This window comes from Pezoporus occidentalis, unplaced genomic scaffold (genome assembly GCF_034315485.1).
Source record: "Pezoporus occidentalis ecotype Australia unplaced genomic scaffold, CSIRO_AGI_Poc_V1 ctg82, whole genome shotgun sequence".
NCBI classification, from domain to species: domain Eukaryota; kingdom Metazoa; phylum Chordata; class Aves; order Psittaciformes; family Psittacidae; genus Pezoporus; species Pezoporus occidentalis.
This window is the reverse complement of record NW_026916181.1, coordinates 1952397-1974568: the sequence shown is the minus strand read 5'-3', so window position 1 is coordinate 1974568 and position 22172 is coordinate 1952397. Positions and strand designations below refer to the sequence as shown.

At 45.3% G+C, this 22172-nt stretch overlaps 1 protein-coding gene across 1 annotated transcript in view; it reads left to right on the top strand.

Annotated features, from left to right (window-relative positions):
• The window catches only part of WNT9A (Wnt family member 9A), a 56365-nt gene that overhangs the window by 26562 nt on the left and 7631 nt on the right, over nt 1-22172 (top strand). Inside the window, exons 2-3 of the mRNA XM_062603882.1 lie at nt 7339-7598; nt 11463-11725. Of these exons, the coding sequence (XP_062459866.1) occupies nt 7339-7598; nt 11463-11725 (523 nt within the window). The remainder of the gene's footprint in view (nt 1-7338; nt 7599-11462; nt 11726-22172) is intronic.

Sequence of the window (22172 nt, the reverse complement as noted above, 5' to 3'; positions counted from 1 at the left end):
CCTGTTTCTGCCTAGCCCATGCATTCCACTGGCACCGCAGTTCACCGGCTGGTTTTAAGTTGAGTTGAAAATCCTTTGTAAATCTTGCTGATTGCTGTTTCATTCTTGAGAGGATGAAGGGGAGAGGAAACAACCTTCCCCTCCCCTCTTCCTTTCTCCACCTCTGCTTGCTTATGGGCAAAATTGCACCAGCAGGATTAGTATGCAGGCAGCTCTTGGGCCAAGCTACCTGGGACCTTCCAGTCAAGGGCAGCTAATAGTCCATGAGCTGTAAAAACTGAACACCTTCAAAACCCATCAGAGTTTTTTAAAGGTGGCTTTGTGCTGGAGCTGTTCAGCACAAGCCATGGAATTGCAAGTGCCTGTACAGCTGGTCCTGATATTTGCCTTCTCCTTGTATAATTTCTATGCTGGTGAATATTAGTGTTGTAAATGAGATAATTACCTAAAATAAAGTTTTCCTCTGATGAACTGGAAACTTCTTGAATAAGGTTTGCTGTAAGGGGAGGGTGCGGGGGGAGGAGGAGAGGTATTTCAGCCTTGTGGTTCAGGAACACCAGCAAGAGTTGAAAGACCCAAGTCTGATTCCTTCTTCTGCTGTGGGGTTCTTCTGTGCTTGTGCCCTTCTCATTGGGCAGAAGGGAAGACAATGCTTCCTTCAGTAGAGTGCTATTAGCTGTAATTCATAACCTGTGTAGGTCTTATGCCTTGCATGAGTGGGAAGTGCTGCAGCAGCTTGAAGTATTTTCTTGTGGTGCTTCTGATTGCCACAGTGCAAAAATAGTTGTTCCTCATGGCATCTTGGCTCCATGGATCCTATGCAGGATTTCACCGTATCGAGAACATCTCCAGCCCTCCACATCTGAACTGAGTCACGTATTCCCCGCTCATTCACTGAAGTATTTTTCCTTCAGTTGCTAAATTTTGCCCTTATAGACTCTGTGCCAAACTTCTCTTTGGTAATTTGTACAGGAGAAGTTGAGGGCATGTTTTGGCAGGAAAATTGCATGGAAGCTTATTTATACATGCAGGAACCATCCTGCATCTGGGAGTCAACCATCTGTGTCTTGCCTCATTCACAGAAAAATCCCTTCTGAAGTGATGTGACAACTCTGTTAAGGGTTTTGGGGGTCTAGCTCTCTTAAGACAGGACAGCTGGTCTGGGGAGATTTCACTTGAGCTGCTCTGTTCAGCAGCCTGGGAGAAGTCCTCTGACTTGGGTGATCTTCAGCTATAAGGCTGAAATGGGAAACTTGGGCATAAATTGTCTCTGTGGTAACACCTGGGCCTGAAAATAGCTTAATTATTTGAGATCAGAGTAGCTGCTGTGAATGCTAGTAGCATCCAGGGAGGTGGTGTTGGAAGGGGAAGAGCTGGAGATTTGCACCAGCAAATTCTTTCTTCCAGAAGCAGCTGTTAGTCCTCTCTTTGCTGGATGCTGGAAATAACTCTTGATAGGACTCAGAAGCCTGGCAGGTTTGTGTAGCAGATCCTTACAAGCCTGCTTGTCCATCCCCTTGCCCACAATCCTCGGAGAAGAGGCCCAGAGGGAGCCACTGTCTAGATCTATATAGGCAGAGGAGTGATTGCAGACAAGTTTGAATGACTGAAGCCTGCAAGAATCTGTACCTTTGTGTCTCACAAAAAAAAAAAAAAATCTGTTTAAGCATACTTCATCAGGAGTCTGATGGAGCTGGGTGCTTTCTTGCCTCATAAGTGGGATCTATTGGGTTGGAAATTTCCCCGTTCTGTAGCTTTTCTCTTCTCCCTATCCTCAAAATTGCCACCCTTCAGAAACTGATCCAAGAAGTTGAAACCGATGTTCTCTGAGATATGTGTGAGCTACGGCCACTTTCTGCCTGCATGCAGGGAGGTTGCAAGGGCCTATTGCTCCTACCATGTGTTGGTGGAAGCACATAATATTGTAGTGGTCCCCATGGTGGGAGCTGTTAATTGTTTTTTTTGCAAGTGGAAGCTGCAGCTGAGATTTTGGCACTATTAAGAAGCCCATATTTGAGGGGTTGCCATCTAAAGAAAAGGTTTTGGTATGTGTACTGTGCTATCAAAAGGAAAATAAGGATTAAAATAGCGATTGGGAAAAAATTGTGATGACAATAGCTGTATTTTATTGCTGAAGTTTCCAGATGTGTTTGCCTTTTTAATGGTCCTCAGCAGCAAGACACATTGTTTATAGTGAATAACGTGAAGAGCAAAAAGGAGAGGTAAGCCCAGAGCAGAGTTGTCTGGGAGTGACCTCGGAGGAAGATAATCAGCATGTGCATAAAGTGCAGTGTCTGTGGACAAGCGGAGGAAACCTTTTAAACTGCCAGCATAGATGGAGTTTTACCAAACATGTTTTTGATTTCTAGGTGGAGTGTAGGCTGTTCAGCTCTGCTCTGTAAAGCCCTGCATGGTCTACGTCTTGGGCTGGGAGAAACAATTATCCCACAATGTTATACTACCAATCCAGAGGAGATCAGTGGAAAAACTACACTGAGGAAGGGTTAGGATAGAAGTGAATAACTCTAACAGAGCAATTTTCATGAAGTGTCTTAACACTTGCTGAGATGGCAGGATATTGTGGAAGCCAAGAAATCCTTGCTGAGGCTTGGAGAATGCCTTGCCTTATTTTTTGAAAGGACTTAATGGGATATGCATTCTTTTTTGCACATGTATGTATTAATCAAAGTAGGAAACCTTTGGCTTTCTAGCTCAGAATGGTAAAAAATTTAAAACCTAGCATGCATGGCTCTGAATTTTGTGGTTTAAGCAAGGCAGCAATAAACATGAATGCCTGCATGCTGGGGTGAGCAATGTATTTTGGAGCAAGTATACTTAGACCGGACTTTAAGGGGTAGAAAGAAAATAGAGAACTAATTATTTAGTAGCAAAGAGAAGAAAGCTGCCTCTTATCCCAGATGACATTGGGGATCCTTGGGTAACATGGTCTGGTGTGAGGTGTCCCTGCCCATGGCAGGGGGTTAGAACTAGATGATATTAAGGTCCTTTCCAACCCTAACTATTCTATGATCCTGATAACTCTGGGAGGAGCAGAACTGAGGTTGGTTTTCTCCAAAGGGTGTTGAGTTAGTGTGAGCACAACGATGGTATCTCTGAACACTTAAAAACCCAAACATAGTGCAGAATGAGGTAGGTGATTCTTCAATGGCCAGCTCTTGCTCCAAATATCAAGTTTTCATCACTTGCCATGCAATTCAGAATTTTCTTGGACTTTTGGCTTCTTGCACTTCAAATAGCAAATTAGCGTTTTTGGGATGGGGGAGAACTTCTTCATAGTGTGGGAGAGCTATTGTGAGGGAGAGATGGCAACACAAGGTTGTTGGATACAAAAGAAATGTAGGCCTGGTGTGCAGCATAACTCACTGATTTGAATCATTAATTTATGTATTGCAGTGAAGGTCAGTGTTCATGTTGTAAACTTTTTGTAACTTTTTAATTATTAAAAAGAAGAAGTGGTGGAAAGAGAAGGAAAAGAGTTTGAAGAGCAGCAATATTGCAGAGAAAATGTTAATGTATGAAGGGAAAATATAAATCAATTTGGTCATTGTACAGATGTACCAAAGATTAATCTCCCAACAGAGAAGGAAGTGCCGGGATAGGAATGCAATATTTCAGCAGGCCTGTCATTCCAGGCGGTAGAGCAGAGGTATTTCCTTGCAGGAAAGCAGCTCACCTTGGCTCGCATCTCTGGCGGCACTTGCAAAAGAAACTCTTGAGCATGTCAAAAACGAGAATGCACTCACAGGTCTGTGCAGGCGCCTTACTTCTGTCTCATCCCCCTCAAATTCTCATTGGGAAAATCCCCAGTTAAACAAGGGAAAATACAGGGACACTGATGAAAGTGTGAACTGACGAGGCAATAAAATATCTTGACTTCTGAGATGAGCTGAAAGCAGGATTCAGTTTGAATTGCCTCTCTGGAAGAGCAATATTTCCATGGTGCTACAGATAAAACTTGGCTTTTCAGCTATCGGTGTGAGCTGTGCAGTGGCAGGGACTCCAAAATAACACAATTGCAGAGTGCTGGCTGGCAGTGTAATCCCAACAGTTGTGAATAGGGTGTGTATAAAATAAAATATAAATTATAAAATATAACATAAAAACCACCCCCCTTCCTGAAAATTTTCCTTGGAAAGAACAGCTTGGTCTTTGTGAGGTGCTGAGAAAGCATCAGACTGACACCGTTGCCTTACAGGACCTCACTCAGCCTAGGTTGCATAAAAGGGCTTTATAGGATTATAAAGGTTCCATGCAGCGGCAGCTCCAAGGCAATGTGTCAGGTGGGGCACAGGGGCTCCCTGGCTCTGCCTGCACTTGTTTGTTGGTGCCATGCTCTGAAAAGTGCCACCTCACCCCGGAACATGTCTACAGAGCTAAGGCTACTGCACTGGTCCCCTCGCTGCTAAAATAGGCATCCATCCAGTGCTAGGGAGGGAGATGTATGGGTGTGCATGCACATATGCTGCTTTTGCTCATGGAGGTCTTAGCCTGGAAGAGCTTCATTGCTTGCTGGCTAGTAAAAGCCTCTTTCCTCTAAATTTACTTCTTGTCTCTCTCTGGAGATGTTTTCCTAGTATACTTGCCTCACTCTGATTCAGATCAGCTTGAAAGCCGGTGAAATTAGTCTGAGCAGTAGACTCAGACCAGGCACTGGTGATGGGTCTGTTCAGCACGTGCACTGCATATGCATCATTTTTTACTAATTTGGACTTTCAAGTCCCTTTCTCTGATGCATGAGGGCAGGGCAGAGTTGAGTTGGGAAACAGGAGATGGGAAAAGGTGTATTCTGCTTTTACAGGGCATCGTCTTGGTGTCTTGTTTTTGGGTGTGTTTTTCAGGAAGGCATGAAAGGTGTGCTGGCACTGCTTCTCAGCTCACTGTGGCTGTTGTCAATGTGTCACAGATATTAGGTGAGCTCCTACCAAAGCCTTTTGCAGAAAGCGGTGAAAATGTACATTGCTGACAATTAGTCAGTTTAATGCTTCGATTTTCTGTTGTTTCTCAAGGCTTCCCAACCATTCAGAGTGGCTGTTGGAGGCCAGTCCTCTGGTATTGTGCAGCACTGCAAATTCTATTTTTCTTTCTTCTCCCTATTCCTCATTCTTTGTTTTTTTATTTAGATGTCTTCTGTTGGAGATACATGCAATTGGACTGTGCCATCAACAAGTTTTGCAGGGCTGATCTTGTGGGAAGCCATACTTTGAAGCATTTCAATGCCAAACGCCTAACAGGGAAGATGGAGAAGGGGTTCAAAATCAGCAGTTGCTCTGCAGAGATCTTTCTATAGAATCCATTCCTGTATCTCTCCTCACTGCAGTAGACATCTGCTACATGATACTTGGAGCTTATGTTTTCCAGAACTCTTAGCTGAGCAGTACCTGCTTAGTTGGACAGGTTAACTGGGGAGGGGGAGCTGTAGAAATTGCTTTTATGCCTCCCTCTGTCTTTGCCATCTGAGGGTATCTCTTGTGCCAGCTGTGAAAGCTTGCAGCAATGAATCTCCAGAGCAGAGGAATTGATGAAGGCCAGGAATGAATGTCCTGGAGATTTCATTACAGGTGTTTACCACTGCGAAGCTCAGACCAAGCCACCTTTCTCACAAACAAGCCTGCTTGGAGCTTTGGTTAACAAGGTGCCAGGGCTGGATGATGTCCTATCTGTTTGGGAAGCAGCTGTGACCAAATCCACACACTGTCCGAGTTGAAACGAAGTGAAAATATAACAGCTAAAACTTGTCAGTGCTTCAGATGGAGCTTGCTGTTTGGCCTTTTGGATACTTTTATAATTTTTCTGGTGAGCAGAATTTTGGGAAGAACTATTTTTTTGGAAGTTCTTCACTGGGTTACACTAGCTTTCCATGTTCCCCACAAATCACCAACTTTTCATTTTTACCATTGCAGTTTTTCTGGAAAACCTAATTTCCAGAAATTACCTGAAGGTAACCGAAAGAGAACATTTCTCTGCTTGTTTTTTTTAGTCTCTCCTGTGGAGACAGGCTGAGAGACCTGGGCTTCTTCACCCTGGAGAAGGCTCTGGGGAGACCTTAGAGCAGCTTCCAGTGCCTAAAAGGGCTTTTGACAAGGGGCAGGTAGGGACAAGAGAAGAGAGAGAAATTGTCATTAAAAAAGGAAAGCACAAACTGCCACTGGGTGGGGGTTTAAATGCTTTCCAGGATTCCTCTGCATTCGGTAAAGGGGGGGGGGGGGGGGGGGGGGGGGGGGGGGATGTGAGTGTGTGCTCCCTTCTTGTGCCTATCACCCCATTTTCCCCAGTGGTTCTGCAGCAATGGAGATGTTTGGACCTGCGGCCCATCCCCATGCTCACCTGTGCAGGATTGCAGCATTTCAGCAGGTTTTCAATTCAGGCTTTAAGCAATTCTTCCTTTTTGGCTCGGGAAATGTCTTCAGGTCCTTCGAAACCCTGCATAGTTATTCCCATTGACTGTGTGGACTGGCACCTGGCCGGAAAAGGACAGAGCCAGGAGAGTGGGGTGTGGGCAGCCTGGCCAACAAACGGCTCATGAGCCCAGCAGATGTTTCTGAAGCCTCTCTGCTCCCTGGGGCTGATGCCAGCCTGGTCCTCGTCCAGCAGCTCATCACTTGATACTGGGAACAGTATGCTGGCTTCTTTTTGTTGCACATTGTATGAGTCAAGGACCTTGTGTTTAGAGAAGGCAGAGGAGGGGAGAAGGCAATGGGACATGCATTTCTTCAGGCCATTTTTTAAGTTTCTGGGCTAATCCTGCCTTGCAAAAGCTTTTGGCAGATTCTCCTGGAAAGTGTCTCCTGCTCTCAAGCCTCAGGCTGTGGCTTACCAAGTTTTATGTCAGAATCAATTCTGCTGAAGGCAAGATGGCTATACATGCTTTCCTGATGTGCCTCTTGGTTTGGTGGGACAAATTATCCTCTATACCTTCACAAGCCAGTTCTAGCTCTGCTTGATGTGCTAAAATGATTTTTTGTTTATGCACCAGAGAGTGACTGTAGTGCTCTTATTTTTGCTAGTTTCCCAAGTTCATGCAGTTAGGTACCTTCAATCATTTCTTTCGCATTTCAGTTTTCAACACAGTCCTGGGGTGAAGATTGCCAAGAACTTAAGTCCAAGCAAGCTGTAAGAGCTGGTAGAGAACATAAATTCAAATATTGCTTCTTACCCTTCTCTTGCTCCCACCTTGCACGTTCACTGCAAAGAGCCTTGCCTAGACATCAGCAAGCCCCATGTGGTTGTTCAACCAGGGAGAGCCCGCCATGGCTCCCACTTGTACCGCAGGCTGTATTTTCTCTATCCTCACTGCTGTGCTGCTCTTTTCCTCTGCAGGCTGACAGGGAACGAACCCCTGACCATCCTCCCTCTGACCTCAGAAATGGAGGAAGCTGCCGTCAAAGCCCACTACAAAGTCTGTGATCGCCTGAAGCTGGAGAAGAAGCAGCGCAGGATGTGCCGGCGGGACCCCGGCGTGGCTGAGACCTTGATGGAGGCAATCAGCATGAGTGCACTGGAGTGCCAGTACCAGTTTCGCTTTGAGCGCTGGAACTGCACCCTTGAGGGTCGCTATCGGGCCAGCTTGCTAAAGAGAGGTGAGTAGAGTGAGGGGGTCTTGGATGAAGGTGCTGGCACCCACTGCACACATTGGCTACCCTGGCATTTTTCAGGGTGGTCATCCTGGTGCATCCTTTGCCAGTGGTGGGTCACCACCTCACCAGAAGCTTGTAGAAGGAAACCACTGAGCCAGGCTCAGCTCATCCTTGAAAATTCAGACCAAGCAAAAGATGTGCTATATGGTAGTATTGTATATGCTTGTATCACTTAAGCAACCCCTGTTTGAATCCCATGGCTTCTTTCCTTGGAGGCTGGAGGTATTCTGCATGTGTCTGTTGCCAGTAACTACAGTTGCTTCTCACTTCTGATGGAAGTTGAGTTGTTGCTGGAGGGGAAGGTGTTGGCATTCCCAAAGCTGTTCCAGTCCTCCCCCACCCCCATTTCTTATATCAACTTCTCAGGAAAGAAGTTGAGAAAATGCCTCAAGGGGAATACAACTAAATGGATTGTTCTGTGCTGTCCTGTTAGTGGTGGCAAGGGGACCCCTATCATAGTGCAGGGCAAAATGGGCAAATGCTTGTGTCCTCTTGTTGCTCTACCCAGGGAAAAGCTCCCCGGATGCAAGTGGTGGGTAATTCCCACAACCCTTCCAGCAGCTCAGGTGGAGATGACCAGAAGCTGAGAGAGTACTGGAGGACCAGGTGGTATTTTTATCTCCTTCCTTTGTGCTACCTCATAGTCTGGTTTCCTGCACCCTCCCAGGAAAATCCAGTTTTTATTTCTGGACTGCAGCTAATGGTGCAGCAGGACCATTTTACAAATAGCTTGCCATGGGTCTTGAGGACTTTAGTGACTTGTAGAAAGTTCCATGCTCAGCAATGGACCTGGACATAGAAATCCAGGATCTGATGTACTCAAAGATAAGAGCAGATGTTTGCAAGGTGCCCTCCCTCCCTTGCTAATTAGTGAGAAGGAGTAATTCAGAAGTGCTAGGGCTTAACTAAGGCACTGTCACTGATTGCAGTGGAAACAAGGAAAGTCCTTATGAAACCCAAGAGGTCCAGCCAGAGCTGCAAGACATTTAAAAATAGCCCTGCATGCCAGAGGAGTCCCTGGATTAGTGTTGTCTTGGGAAAGCCAAGCACTTTCTCATGCTGACACCTGGAGGCCACAGCTTGTTCCTTCAGACGTGCCTGCCCCTGTGGGTAGCCCTTGGCAAGGGGTATTTTAAAGCAGCCTGAATGTGAGCTGCCTTAAAACACCCTTGAGAACCCCCCTCCCTTGTCAGGATCCCATGTAATAAATACAACTCTGAGGGTTGCAAGGTTCTGTCTGCTGTCTCATTCTTCCATGTTTTATGCCCCTGCAACATCTCTGCTCTCCACTGATGCTGTAAATCCTTCAGAAGTCATTCCTGCAGCATAACACACGACCTTGTAAATCTTTCTCCTTCTCTCTGGGAGCTGCTGGTTCCTGGTTCAGCACTGCAGCAAGTGATACCCCAGGGCAAAGGCGCACATGTATCACCTACTAAGACGCAGTTATCCAAATATGCTGGTGCGGGCTTTCTTCCTCTCCTTCAGGGCCATTGCAGCTTTTAAAGGAGAGAAGGGGGGTGGGGTGGAGGGAAGGCAGGCCCCCCCCCCAGTTTCACTTAAGTTTCTCCCTCCATTTTTACACTTGGTCGCCGGAGCAGCCCGGCTGCTGGTTTGCAACTTGGGCTGATGCAGCCTGTTTCTTAAAATAACAGGGGATTGTTTAAGGGACTTGTTATCCTCTTTGGATACTCACAAACAATTTTGGAAATGTCTGAAACTGGATAGCTGTGGATGGCAGGCTGTCAATGCACCGGGGGTTAGAATGCCTGCATTGATTTAAACCTCATTATCTTGTTACGAAATATCTTGGTGCAATCAAATAGTGCATGGCGGAGATGGCTTTAAATCTAGCCGGAGCCAAATGTCACATGGACTTGCTTGGAAGCTGCCTGAGCTGGCTGTGGGCAAGATGATGCCTGTGCTGATGGGCACTGGGAATCTGTGAAGCTTTAAGTGATGGAGAATGGAAGGAGTAGAGCAAAGCTTGATGAGGAGATTCATGGAGGGGGAAATCTGGCAACTGAACCATTCCTCCTGTCTTTCCATCAAACACTGTATCCAGTGTGGTTGCTTGGCACTGACTTTGTGCTGAGATTTCACAATTGCTCTGAATTCAGTCCTTCTACAACCTACTTGAAGGCCTTCTGGCTTGATCTGGGCTGTCTACTAAACTGGACCATAGCCAGACTGTTTGCTGCTAATTGCAGTGTCTCAGAGGAAGGTTTACGCACCCTATTCTATCAAGGACTTTCTATTAGCAAACTGATGTCCCTCCATTTTGTAGCACAAACTGTAGGACTGGCCTCTTGCCACCACTATCAGGAGAATGGAGGCTTGGGAGCATCTGTCTCTAGCATCAGCATCCCTTGACAGGCATGTGGGCAGTCTGACCTAGGGTGCAATCTAGAAAAAGCTAGCCTTCAAAAGATGAAAACTGCTTAGAAGGCATTTTCTGTCTGGAAGAGTTTGGTGGTCTGCACACCCATGCGTTTTATTGTGTGATTTAAGTAAGGACTTCTCCCACCACTCCCACTGAGGTTTGCAATGCTGAAGGCTTTTCTGGGGTGCCAGAGGACATCATCTAACCTGGGGAGAAAACAAAGAGGGAAAACCTCTGAAAATTTGCTTTCTTGACCTTGACCATTCTTTACAATGTCCTGGTAAGCATGTTCCTTCCAGTGAGGGAAAGGTTCCTGCTCTCTTTTTCCAGGTAAGCAATAGGAATGACTGGACAACTTCAACCACAATCTGGTTTGAGTCAGCCCCATTGGGAGGACCAGACCTCAGTCTCCTGGACTGGATTTTTGTCAGTCTCCTGCTGAAGTTCAACATCACGCACCTGGGAGTGCTTTGGGAAGGCAGGATCTGGGTATGGGCCAGGGCAGTGACCTGTGAGCTTGCTTGGATGACCATGCACCTCCTAAGGAACAGTTCCAAAAATGACCTGGCAGTGTCTCTGCATGTCCTTGGTTGACACACCAGCTTACAGATATATCCACTACTGTCACCATCCACTTGTGTTATTTTTGAGTGGGGGATTTCTTGAGTCAGATCCAAAGCTGTTCTGGAATTGCATCTCAAATATGCAGTCGTTTATGGCTTCCATAGCTGGAGAATAAGGAGCTATAAATACTGGCATGTTTGCTTTTTATTTCTGGATTTTATAATTTGGATTAAAATCATGGGGGCTCTCTGGACCTCAGTTACTGGGGGCATCAGATGCTGTTGCGTTCCTGCAGGTGAGCATGGAGGTGTAGAAAAGGGTTGTACATTAAAAGCTTGAGTGGTAAACTGCTTTTTGAGGCATTTGAGGTGCTGTGACAGGTTGCCTACTGTGTGCTTCCAAGCCCTCAGGTGTCTTGTTAACAACTGTGTTGAACTGCAGTAGGACCTAGTGATTATTTTTTCTTCAGAGGGTGTGGAAAGAACAAGCAGTGCTCATGGCTTCTTTCCCAGCCATCAGACTGGAAGGCTATGCTGGATTCCTGCTATTTGGTGTCACTTTGGTTGCAGTATTTCTGTACCATGGTGAGGATACCTTCATGGCCTGTCAAGCTCTTGCTCACCTCTGTCTGTTTTCAGGCAGAGATTGTAGAGTGACAGTTACAGAGATGGCTGAATTTAATTTGCATTCTTGAATCCTGGCTCATGCCACCTCTATCTGTCATTCCTTGGCCTCCACCATAGTGATGCTTTATCACTCAAGTTTTTCTCATGCTGGATTTTGCCTTGATTTCCTCACTCTTTCTTTCTTTAACCTGTGCTCCAGCTGTAGCTAAAGCTGCCACCTCCTCTCTCCTGCAGGTTTTAAAGAGACAGCCTTCTTGTACGCCATCTCCTCCGCCGGGCTGACACATGCCATGGCCAAGGCATGCAGCGCAGGGCGGATGGAGCGTTGCACCTGCGATGAGGCCCCTGATCTGGAGAACCGTGAGGCTTGGCAGTGGGGTGGCTGCGGTGACAACCTGAAATACAGCAACAAGTTTGTCAAGGAGTTCCTGGGGAGGAAGCCCAACAAGGATCTGCGAGCCAGGGTGGACTTCCACAATAACCTTGTGGGCATGAAGGTGCGTTGCAGACTGCTTGGGGATTGTGGGGGGCAATAAGATGTGTGGAAACAAGGTATGTTGGGTAGGAAATGTATGGAGTTGTCCTTCTGCTGGACAAGTGAAATCTTAGTTACTGGACTATGGCCTGGTTTTGTTACTGTGCTTCAAGAGTTGTGGAAAATGGGGTGAGATCAGAGGGAAAGAAACAGGACTGTCCAGGTCTAGGAAACATGAGATGGCAACAAAGATTGCTGGCTCTCCATAGAGAGGAGAGGGTTTTATGCTGCAAAGGGATGGAAGGACAGATTCTTCAGGCTTACATAAGGAAGGGAGTTATGCTGCCACACACAGGTTGAGGGATGCTTTTCTTGCACCAGTTCAGTACAACATGGAAAGTATATCGTGTCCTTAGCATAAAGGTTTCTTAAACTCTCTGGACAAACAGCTGGCAGGAAACCAGGCTGGAGATTACTCTCTGACCTCAGTCCTAAAAGTCCCTTCTGCCTTGTTTTCTGGCAGAGCCTTCCACATTGCCTGGAGCTGCTGGACTTGCAGCAGATAGTGCTTGGGAGTATAGTCCCTTTGTTTCCTTTTGCTATCCTTATCCTCCCTGCTGGAGGACTTTCTGCTCTTTATGCCATGTTCTTCCTATGAGGCTTTACCTTCCTGCCTGAGGGCCTCCCTGCAGGACTGATGTAAAGGACAAAGTGACTGCAATTGCTGGGTCATCCCAGCAAGAGAGGGGAAAGGAAGGGACTTTCCACCTTCTCCCATAATCTGCTTAGCTGTACCTAGCCTAGATTTTCTTGAACACTAAAATTCTGCAGATTGGCCAGCACAGGTGCCTAGGATCAGTGTTTCATTGCACCAACCTCAGAGGGGGACATACTGTAAGGCTATAAATAACTTTCCAGCCTTGTTATTGTCTGTGTGATTGGATGGATGGTTGGGACTGGGATGAGGGGGACCTGTGTCTCTAGTTTCCCAGGCAAATGCAGCCCAGCCAGTTGTGCATTCTAGGAATCGCCACCCCAGCTCAGTTGTTCCTGTGCGTATGCATAAAATGCCATTCCTCACAGTGGAGTTGAAGCATTGGAGAATGCCACCAGTGAGTGCTGGCCAGCAAAATGTCTCCCCCTCTCTTCACCACCAGATACTCCTAGACAGCGCAGAGATCAGGATTAGACATGTCCTGGATTTAGCTGGTGTCTGGCTTTGGCTGACAGCTTTTCTGCCTCTGAATTAAAAGGCTCAGTGCCTCTGAACTCCTGTTGTAGCTCTTTGACATGTGAAACAGGCTTTGCAGGGTGAGGAAATTTGTTTTAATCCTTGTGGTTCGTTGTTCCCTAGGGCCTGTCCCAATTCTTTGGAGCTGGCTGTGTAGCAGATGGGACTGAAAATGGAGAAAGTGGTCCGTAGAGGCTGTGATTTCATGCTGGATAATGCTGTGAGATGTCCCAGCTTTCCTTCCTTTCCACAGTCATCATAATATAGTCTTGCCAACACCTACAAGGCTGTGGCCTGAGGGGCCATTTATATGTTCTCGTAACTCTGTGGATGTCTCCCTTCCACAGTGGTGGGGCTAAATAACTTGCCCAACAGATCTGACTTAACTCCCACGCTCTCCACCCCAGTAGCTGCAGTCAGGATGCATGTGTGGCTGAGATCTGGTCTTAGATTTAGGTTAGATGCCCTTATTTGTCATTGCTGCTCTACACATTGCCTATATAACTTTGAGCTAAACCTCCAAGAGTGAGCTGGAGGGAATGAATATCCTCTTTCTTTCTGCCCTCCCTTGTCCTTATTCCACTGAGTTAGTGGGAGTCTCTTGCATCTTCTGTCCCCACTTTACTTGGCATAGTCAGGCTCTGGTCATTTGCAGTGGTTTCTAAGCACTAAACAGTGTAAATTGTGGTGGTTGTCTGGAGACAGAGAGCCGTCATGACCATCCAAGTCAAAGACCTTTGCTCTGCAGGTCAGTAATCCAGCGTTCCTATTTTTGTTCACCCATGCCGTGTCTGTTGAGTTGGTATTAGTGTCTGATAGCTTTCCTTGCCTGCTTGCAGCAGCAGTTAAAAGGATTTATCTGTTTATGCTCTTAACAATAATTGTACCATAATCTGGTTGAAAGGCAAGCCAAGCTGCCCACCGGATTCACAATACTATCATTGAAGCCAGACAAACTGCTTGTTGAAAAGGAAGGTTTTTGGAGGGTGGTGGTCCAAGATTAAGAGAACATATGTCTAAATAGTCAGGATATGTGGACCTAAACCAATGGCATAGCATAGTGTCATTAAGGTCATAATCAGATGTTAGAGTCAGATGAGGCAGGCTTTGTAGTTGCAAGGTCAGAACTGAAGCACTTGCTTCAGGCTTCAAAATACTGAATCTGATTTGAAGCCTGAGCATTAACTTTAGTGGGGCTGATGGATTGTCTCTGACATTGCTTACACTTGGATGTAGATTACTATGAGGTTCAATTTGCTTCCTTCCTTCTGGTCCTGCTGCAAGTGCAGCATTGGTGGAAGATGAGGGTTTCACACTAGGCAGTACTAGGTTCTCTCACTGAATTTATTGTTGTTTTCCTTGATGAAGGTAGTGGGTTAAATGTGATGCTCATCATGTTTCCTCTACTTATCTTTCTCCAACAAAGCTACTCGTCAACTAACTGCTGCTGTATAGACTTTCCAAACATCGAGTTGGAGGAGATGCTATGACAGTCTAAACGCATTAGTTTGGTTATTGAATAAGTCATATACATTTGATGTGAATTAAAGGCAATGCAGGAGGAGCACAGATAGCCTTTGTTTATGCCAATTTGGAACTGAACAATTTTGAATATTATATAACTAGATTGATCTTATGACCTCTAATGTGTTAAATGTCCTTGTGAGTTACAAAAAGATGATTATGGCCATTTCAAACAGGATCTGAGATGCAAACTGAATGGCTTTCCCAAGGTTGTGCAGCAAACATGGTGGAGCAGGAGATTGAAGCCAGCTGTCCTGGACTCCTACTCAGCACCTGCTATGTTTTTTCTCTAACCAAACCACAGATTTTATGTTTTAGTGAAGCCACGCATACATGAACCAAAATCTTTGCTACGCTACAGGCTGATTTGGACTGAGCTGAGAATGGACAAAGACTTTCTCGTCCAGTACTTGGTTTTGCTATGGGAACTTGCTCCAGAGCCAGCCTATGCTGGTATACTTACAGCGTATGTATGGATGTGCATGTGTGTGTTTGCTGAGGGAGTGGAGAAATACCTATTAAAGATACAGCCCAAGCCTGGTGTTCTCTCACTGATTCTTAATGACATATAATCCTTACCATCTAATTACTCCCAACCATGGCAAAACATAAATATTCCCTTGAGACCCAAAAAAAAGACCTGTGCTTAATTGCCTGATTTGGCAACCAACCGTACACCCTTCTTCTGGTCAACATGGCATTTTCTCCATGGTGTCACACTGACAATCTGTTTATTTCTGTGAGGGTGACATTATCCTATCCTGCCTATTTTTAATGTTTCTTGGTAGATGTTCTCATTTAATTATTATTTTACTTCTGTTTTTTTATAACCTTTGTGGGCCGACTCCAATTTTGCTGCCTCCAATGAAATAATCACTGAGCATGTTGTGCCCATGATGGCTCACAAAGTTATATGATATGACCTCAATTGCTAAAGAAAGGGCAAGCTTGTCTAGTGTGAGGATGAGGTAATTAGACCAGGACTTCTCCAGCCTCCTCTTTATTGAAAAGTAGGAGCTCTGAATAGGCCACTTATTAAAAAAGCAATTTCCCTTCCTTTGCCAAATCTACTCGTGCTCATTCAGCTATTCTTTCAGAGGGGTCTTGGGTGGAGAGGGTGTATGTTGGGGGGGGGGGGGATGTGGGTATGTGTCAAGGGGATGGGGGGTGGCAGTGGTGGTGAGAGAAGTCAACTGTATTAAAGCTCTGTTTCCAGCAATGAAGTTTCCTGGTTATATTAAATGAAACACAGGCAGCCTTGCTAAAACTCTTCTCTATATCCTCCTCCCCCTTCACCCCCCTGGTACACACAAGTGCAGCCCTCTTTTGTAGCCCATTAATGAAAAGTCAGAATATTAGAGCACTCAATTAGTTCCACTGGGCTTGAGTAAGTGATGTTTTAATTAAATTTGCCCAGTTTCTCAGCAAAGTATCATTAAACATGACTTTCCAACTCCCTCTCTGGAGCGTTGCTAAGTTTCTTAATCCCAGGAGTGCTGACCTCTTCCAGAGGTATGTCTGGTCAAGCATGTCTTACAGATTCAAGGGGCACTATTAAAGGGGGCTGCTGTTACCCAAGGGAAAAAAATTGTCATGTTCCCATTCCCTTTCCCCTTTATTCTTCCAGAATGAGGGACAAAAATGAGCCTTTGCATTCAGGATCCTGAAGTCAGGGCTATAACCATAGTCTCCTTCTGAGCCAAGAGTGTTTAGTGCACAAGTATGAGAGGACATAAATTAAGAACAAAATTCCTCCCTCCTCAAAGGTATCTCTTTAGGCAATATCCCCCTTTGAAACTGGTTCCTTTCATGGGGCTTCATTAATTGTATTCACACAGTATCAACCCATATGTTTTGGTTTGCACAATGTGCGTGTTCCTGGAGAACTGGTCACTCTTGTTGCTGTAAGGTTCAAGTCCAGACTCATCCTGAGGCAGGTTATACCTGCATCTCTGAAACCATGTGAGATGCTCTGGAAAAGACAGTGGGAGGTGCATGGACTTTTCCTTGCTGTTGACTTGTTTTGGAAGTCCATGCAAGGAATGGCTTTTCCCCTTAGGCGGTGCTGGCAGGGATCTATCTCAAAGGCTGAACGTGCCTTCTGCACTGGAGACGGACTTTCCATATCAGGTAGATGTTTGCCCAGCTATCATCTGTCTGAGGAACTTCATGAGCTATCACATAACATGTTATCAGAGCATACCACCCTCTTCATTTCTGTATCTCCATTTTACAGAGGGGAAATTGAGACCCAGAAAGATTAAGTGACTTACTAAAGGTCACACACAAGCATAGCAAAGCAGAGACTAGAACTCTGGTCTCCTGTTGCAGAGACAGTGTTTACAAGCACTGCCCATCCTGTCTCTTATGGTTCCTAGTAGCAAACATAATTCCAGTCAAGCTCCAGAACTGTTGAACTGGCAAGCTTAAGCGCTAATACCTCTGTTTTTCTACACCCTCAGAAAGTGTAATAATTGCTCTTTTTTGAGATAAATCTGTGTGAGCTTACTAATACAGTTCGTGCATGGAAAAAAGGAGATAAATTGCATTCTCTAGGCAGTTTCTTTAGGGGCATATTTGCAGTTAGAAATCTAGCATCACACTTTTGCTGGGTTTTATTCATACCTCAGTATAATAGCAGCCTCTCTGAGACTAGCTCTTGACTCTCTGTGAACAGATCAGTTTGCAGGGCCACCACCAGTATTAATAGCACCAGGTTATGACAGGTAGGAATGTATAAGTATGCTCTTTAGATTTTCCCCTCCTTTCATGCTGAGATTGGCTCAGGCAAAGTCTTTCTAAGGCCTGGAAATCAACACTATGGAAAAAATTGCTTGCAGTGTCCCATAAGTAATTGCAGTTGTTTATGTGGAGCTTTTTTAGTATGTGAAGCACGCTAGGAATACTGAAGGGGGAAAAATACTTTTAAAGTTATCAATTTAAAGTAGGGTTATGTTATTCTATGCTTAAATTTATTTTAATGCATATTTCACTGAAATCTGAGTGTTCATATTTTTAAAGGGTAGTGGAAAGGGAAAACTTCTGAAAAAAAAGTTTGAGAGCAGGCTCAGAAAGGCTTTTTTTAAAAAAAAACAAGAGAGAAGGGAAAAAGGGAGGGAAAAAGAAATCCTCTAACAATGTGTGAAACTTTTATAATTCAACCAATGGCAATAGCCAGTGTTAAGGAACAAGTCTGGTCTTTGGGCCCTGTGAAGAAATGGGGACCATGGCTGCTGTCCAAACATTTATACTTGAACTGAGAGAATAACTAAGCCTATTTAAATTGAAAGAGGATATGTACCTAGAGGATGGAAGAGATTTGATTTGTACAGAAGCATCCCAAAGACCTTTCTGAAGTAAGACAAGATGAGGGCAGGCTTTTTCCTGGATGGCCTGACTGTAAGGAGGTTCATTTGCTCCCTCCTCTGCCCCAAACCATGGCGAATGGTTTTGAAGCCTTGAAGCCGCAGACCAGCCATGACTACAGCGGGGCTATAACTGAGGAATTCCCACGGCTGTGTGTCCGCTTTGGACTGCTGCTGCCCAGACAAGAGTTGTCTGAAAACCACTGCCAGAGCCCCATGACCCAGCTGGGAATGAATGGGAATCTGTCCTCAGTGTTTCAGCTAAAACACTGAGAAATTGTGTGTTGCAGCATGTCTGAGACTGATCATTATGGGGGCACTTAGTCTGAGCTTCGTAGCAAGCCATTGTTGTGAGGAAGGATTACATGTTGCATAGCAATGCTCTGCTGTGATCCCTTCTCCCTATGGCTCTTGTAAAGCCATTTGGGCAGGCGCTCCTGTGGTGCTATCTAATTTCCTCTTAACAGCAAGTACCAATAAAGACTGTTCAGCCTTGCTCTATCATAATTGTTTTCCTCATTGTGCCGTTGTCAGTATTTGGTATTCTCACGACAAGATCAATGGCAGTTTGTGTTCCTAAGTCGAACAAACTAATTTGCTCAAAGAGCTTTATTTTCCTCCCAAACTGTTCTCGTATTTGTGAGATTGCCAGACCAGGTGGTTGTTCAGAGGAGAGTGGGAGGACATAATTTCAGTATGATGCTATCCCTGACCCACTAGTTTTCTTAATTGCATTTTGCTTAGAAGCTCTCTACAGCATATACTATAATAAGGGCTCAAATGTGTTGTTACTCCTGAGTTACTATAGCTCTGCTGATGTGTGGTAGCTATGATGTATTTAAGCCATAGGGAGCATGAAATATTTTGTGCATTGGATTTAAGGTAGTGCCTTTTGCTTCACATCTGTGATGGCACAGAATCAGTTTGGTTGGAAAAGACCTGTGAGATCATCAGATCCAACCATTACCCTAGGACTGTAATGACTACCACTAGACTATGTCACTGAGGGCCTCATTTACACTGTTTTTGACCACTTCCAGGGATGGTGACTCCACCACTTCCCTGGGCAGCCCGTTCCAATGCCTGAGAACCCTCTCTGTGGGGAGATTTCTCTTAATACCCAATCTAAACCTTCCCAGGTGTGGCTTGAGGCTGTTACCCCTTGTCCTATCTCTTGTTGCATGGGAGAAGAGACTGACCCCACCTTGCTTACAACCTCCTTTCAGGTGGTTATAAAGAGCAATAATGTCCCCCCTGAGTCTTCTCTGGACTAAACAACCCCAGTTCCCTCAGCTATTCCTCATCAGACTTATTCTTCAGACCCTTCACCAGCCTTTTTGCCCTTTTCTGGACCTGCTCCAGTACCTCACTGTGTCTGTCTTGCTGTGAAGGGCCCAGAACTGAATACTGTATTCAAGGTGCAGCTTCACCAGCATTCATGTGGGCACTTACCGTGTTGTAAATGCAATGCAGTTATTTAATAAGTGGTGATGCCATGGGTGTTCAGGAGAAGTTCAGGTTGATGTAGGATGGAGGCAGATTAGGCTCTGAACAGTGATGTGCCTTGAAAAGAAAACAGGAGCTATCTCCAGCTCTTGAAATAAGCCCTTTTTTAACTTTTCCTTTATTTAAGAAAAAAAAAAAGGAGTCTTACTCTGCCTTACGTACTCTAAAATCGTTTAGATAATAAAAGCTAAGTTATTCTACCCTGGGAGCCCCTACACATTTGAAAGCATGACCTAGACATTTACCCATTTGTCCCATGGCCCAGCCAGAAAAGGTTTCTCCAACACTGCTCCAAGCAACCTGCTGACTCGAATAAGTCTTGCTCTGCTTCTTGGAGGAATGAGGTGGATTTAAGTGTCTCTGACAGGAGCATGAAATAAGAAGAGAAACATCTTTGTGGAAGCTGGAGAATGAGACTGGAAACAGAGGGGCTTCGCCAAGATTCATTTTGGCTTGTGGGTGGTTAGGGGCCTGTAGGCAGCAGTTCTCCATCATGCATCACCCTGAGTAGCTGCATCGTGACTGACAGCAGCAGGGGAGGCTGGCTGGGGAAGAAATTTTTCTAGTATTTTCACTATAGCTGCCTCGTAACATTCTTGAGCCCTTCCCTATGCTTCAAGGAGAAGGTTTATGGGGCAGTTGGGATGCACCAAACTTGCACAGTGGCCATATGAAAATCCATATGCTGGATTTCATGAACTGATGCATTTATGAGAATGAGGACAATGGAAACCTTTTATGCTTTGGTCTACCAGCTCATGACATCTAAGCTGTCCTAGCCACTGCTTAACAAGGAGTTAGAAGTGAGTCAGGAAAAGAATGAGCTGGGAGTCATTAGGGGTTTTGTTCATCACTGTTTAAGCACAGAAGGAGAATAGGATTCATCTACTTAATTATATGCATCGGTACTCTTTGAGTACCAATTATGGTCCTTCAGGGGCAGTTGGTGAAAAGCTGTGTTTTACAGTACCCCAAATAATGCTAGATGCTGATATTTAGACACCTGCATTAGTCCCAGAATGTGGGATTCTCCTTGCAGTTTAAGATCTCTAAACTGAAGTGCCTCTGTGTGAGTTGGGTCCCTAGACTTGCGTAAGCAAGTAGAGATGTAGTCAGTCGGTGGAGCCTGAAGAGCTGCTCAGTGGAGCATGTGCAGGTGTCTGATTTGGCTCCACTGAGTCAGGCTGCAATTTAGAGGTGTTTCTCAAATGTAGGCATTTAAACTCAAACACATGCCTTAGTTAAGTCAACCCCTAGTTTGATGGTGTGATTCAGGTACCTAAACCAACACACCTGTTCCTGACTGAAGGTTTGCTGCCATCTGCTAGTTGCCAGTCCATCAGCATTTCTATCTCCCATTTGTAGTGTGCCATATCTACCAGCCCTATGTGGATGCCTTAAACATGCTGTGTATGTATGTATTTTATATACACACAATACTTGCAATGTCAGCTTTCCCACTGAGCTCTGGAGAGGTGGCTACTGGCAAGAATAGCCCTGTCTCCAGGTTCTCTTCCTGTGTTTCATGACTATGCCATGTCCAACCAGCTCCAAATCCAGTCAAGCCTCTGCACAGGCGTGGGTCTACCGTCTGAGCCAGTTCCTGCTGGTGTCTTGCTTTCCCATCTCCTGTTCAACAGTGGTTGTCTCCTGTTCCAGGTGGAGCAGATGCAAATGGGTTGGTGGAGGTGGGAGGGTTGAGAAAAGGCTGAGCTGATGAATGACTGCAGTGTGCAGCCCTTCTGCAAGTACCCCAGCAATTTTTCCCAATTTGCTGATGATCTGGGTGTGAAATCAGGTACAGGAGCTTTGTTTCACATGAACTCAGCTCTCACTTCTGGACAACCAGTGAAATGTGACTTTACATAAGGGGTAGTATGGGTGAGGGGTTTAGTTTTCTTTCTTTTGGTGTTGAAACGTGTTCTGTATGCTCTTGTCTAACATTGTGGGATTTCTTGCAGAGTTGGCTAGACGCTTTGGCACGCAGAGCGTGACAGCCCCTGACCAAGCCGGCCCAGCTGAGTACTATAAGCAGTAACACATCTCTCTCTGTAACCCGTCACTTGTTTGAATGCTACTGTGTATTATTGGATTGCATTTGAAAAGGTCTTGGCTGTCGCAGGAATGAAGTGTGACCATTGGCCAGGCTTTGCTGAAGGCCGTATTATGCATATTGTCTTTCTAAAAACATCTCTCTAATATCAGAATTGGACCAGACCCCAATTCTGAGTCCATGACCTATTGCACATTTGCACATGGTGCTCAGCAGGACTCATGCAGCCAAATAATTAGGAACTGGATGGTCAGGAAATGGACTGGAGCCAGTCCTCTGCTGTCATGAGGCCATAATGTAGGCAGATGCCCTAATGGACAGAGGGGGGAAGATTTATTTTTTTGTTTTTTAAATACCATAGATCCCCCAAAGAAGGGCACTTTCAGTAGTACTTTGACAGGAGGCAGCTCTGTAAAACAAACTCTGGTCTAACTTGCTATTTTAAGGGGTGGTTATACCTTATGCATTTAAAATCCAAATGTAACCTATTCTGGGGGAAGGGACAGGGAGGGAGGACTAGAACTATAAATATCTGTTTATAATCAGTGGACAAAATGCAGGTTATTTGTGACTGTCCAAATAATATGTCTGCTCTCATGTTGCCCATAGAGGAGTCCCAGGTATAAATCTCTTTCTGAAGAAGATGGGGGGGGTGGGGGGGGTTGGGTCTGTTTTCTGTTTCTTCACATCTTAATTTTTCGGAGAAAGGGAGGGCACAGAGAAGAATGAGGAAGCCTTAGGCTTCATCCTACATGAAAATGCACTTTATTAAACACGTGTGCGGCCAGCA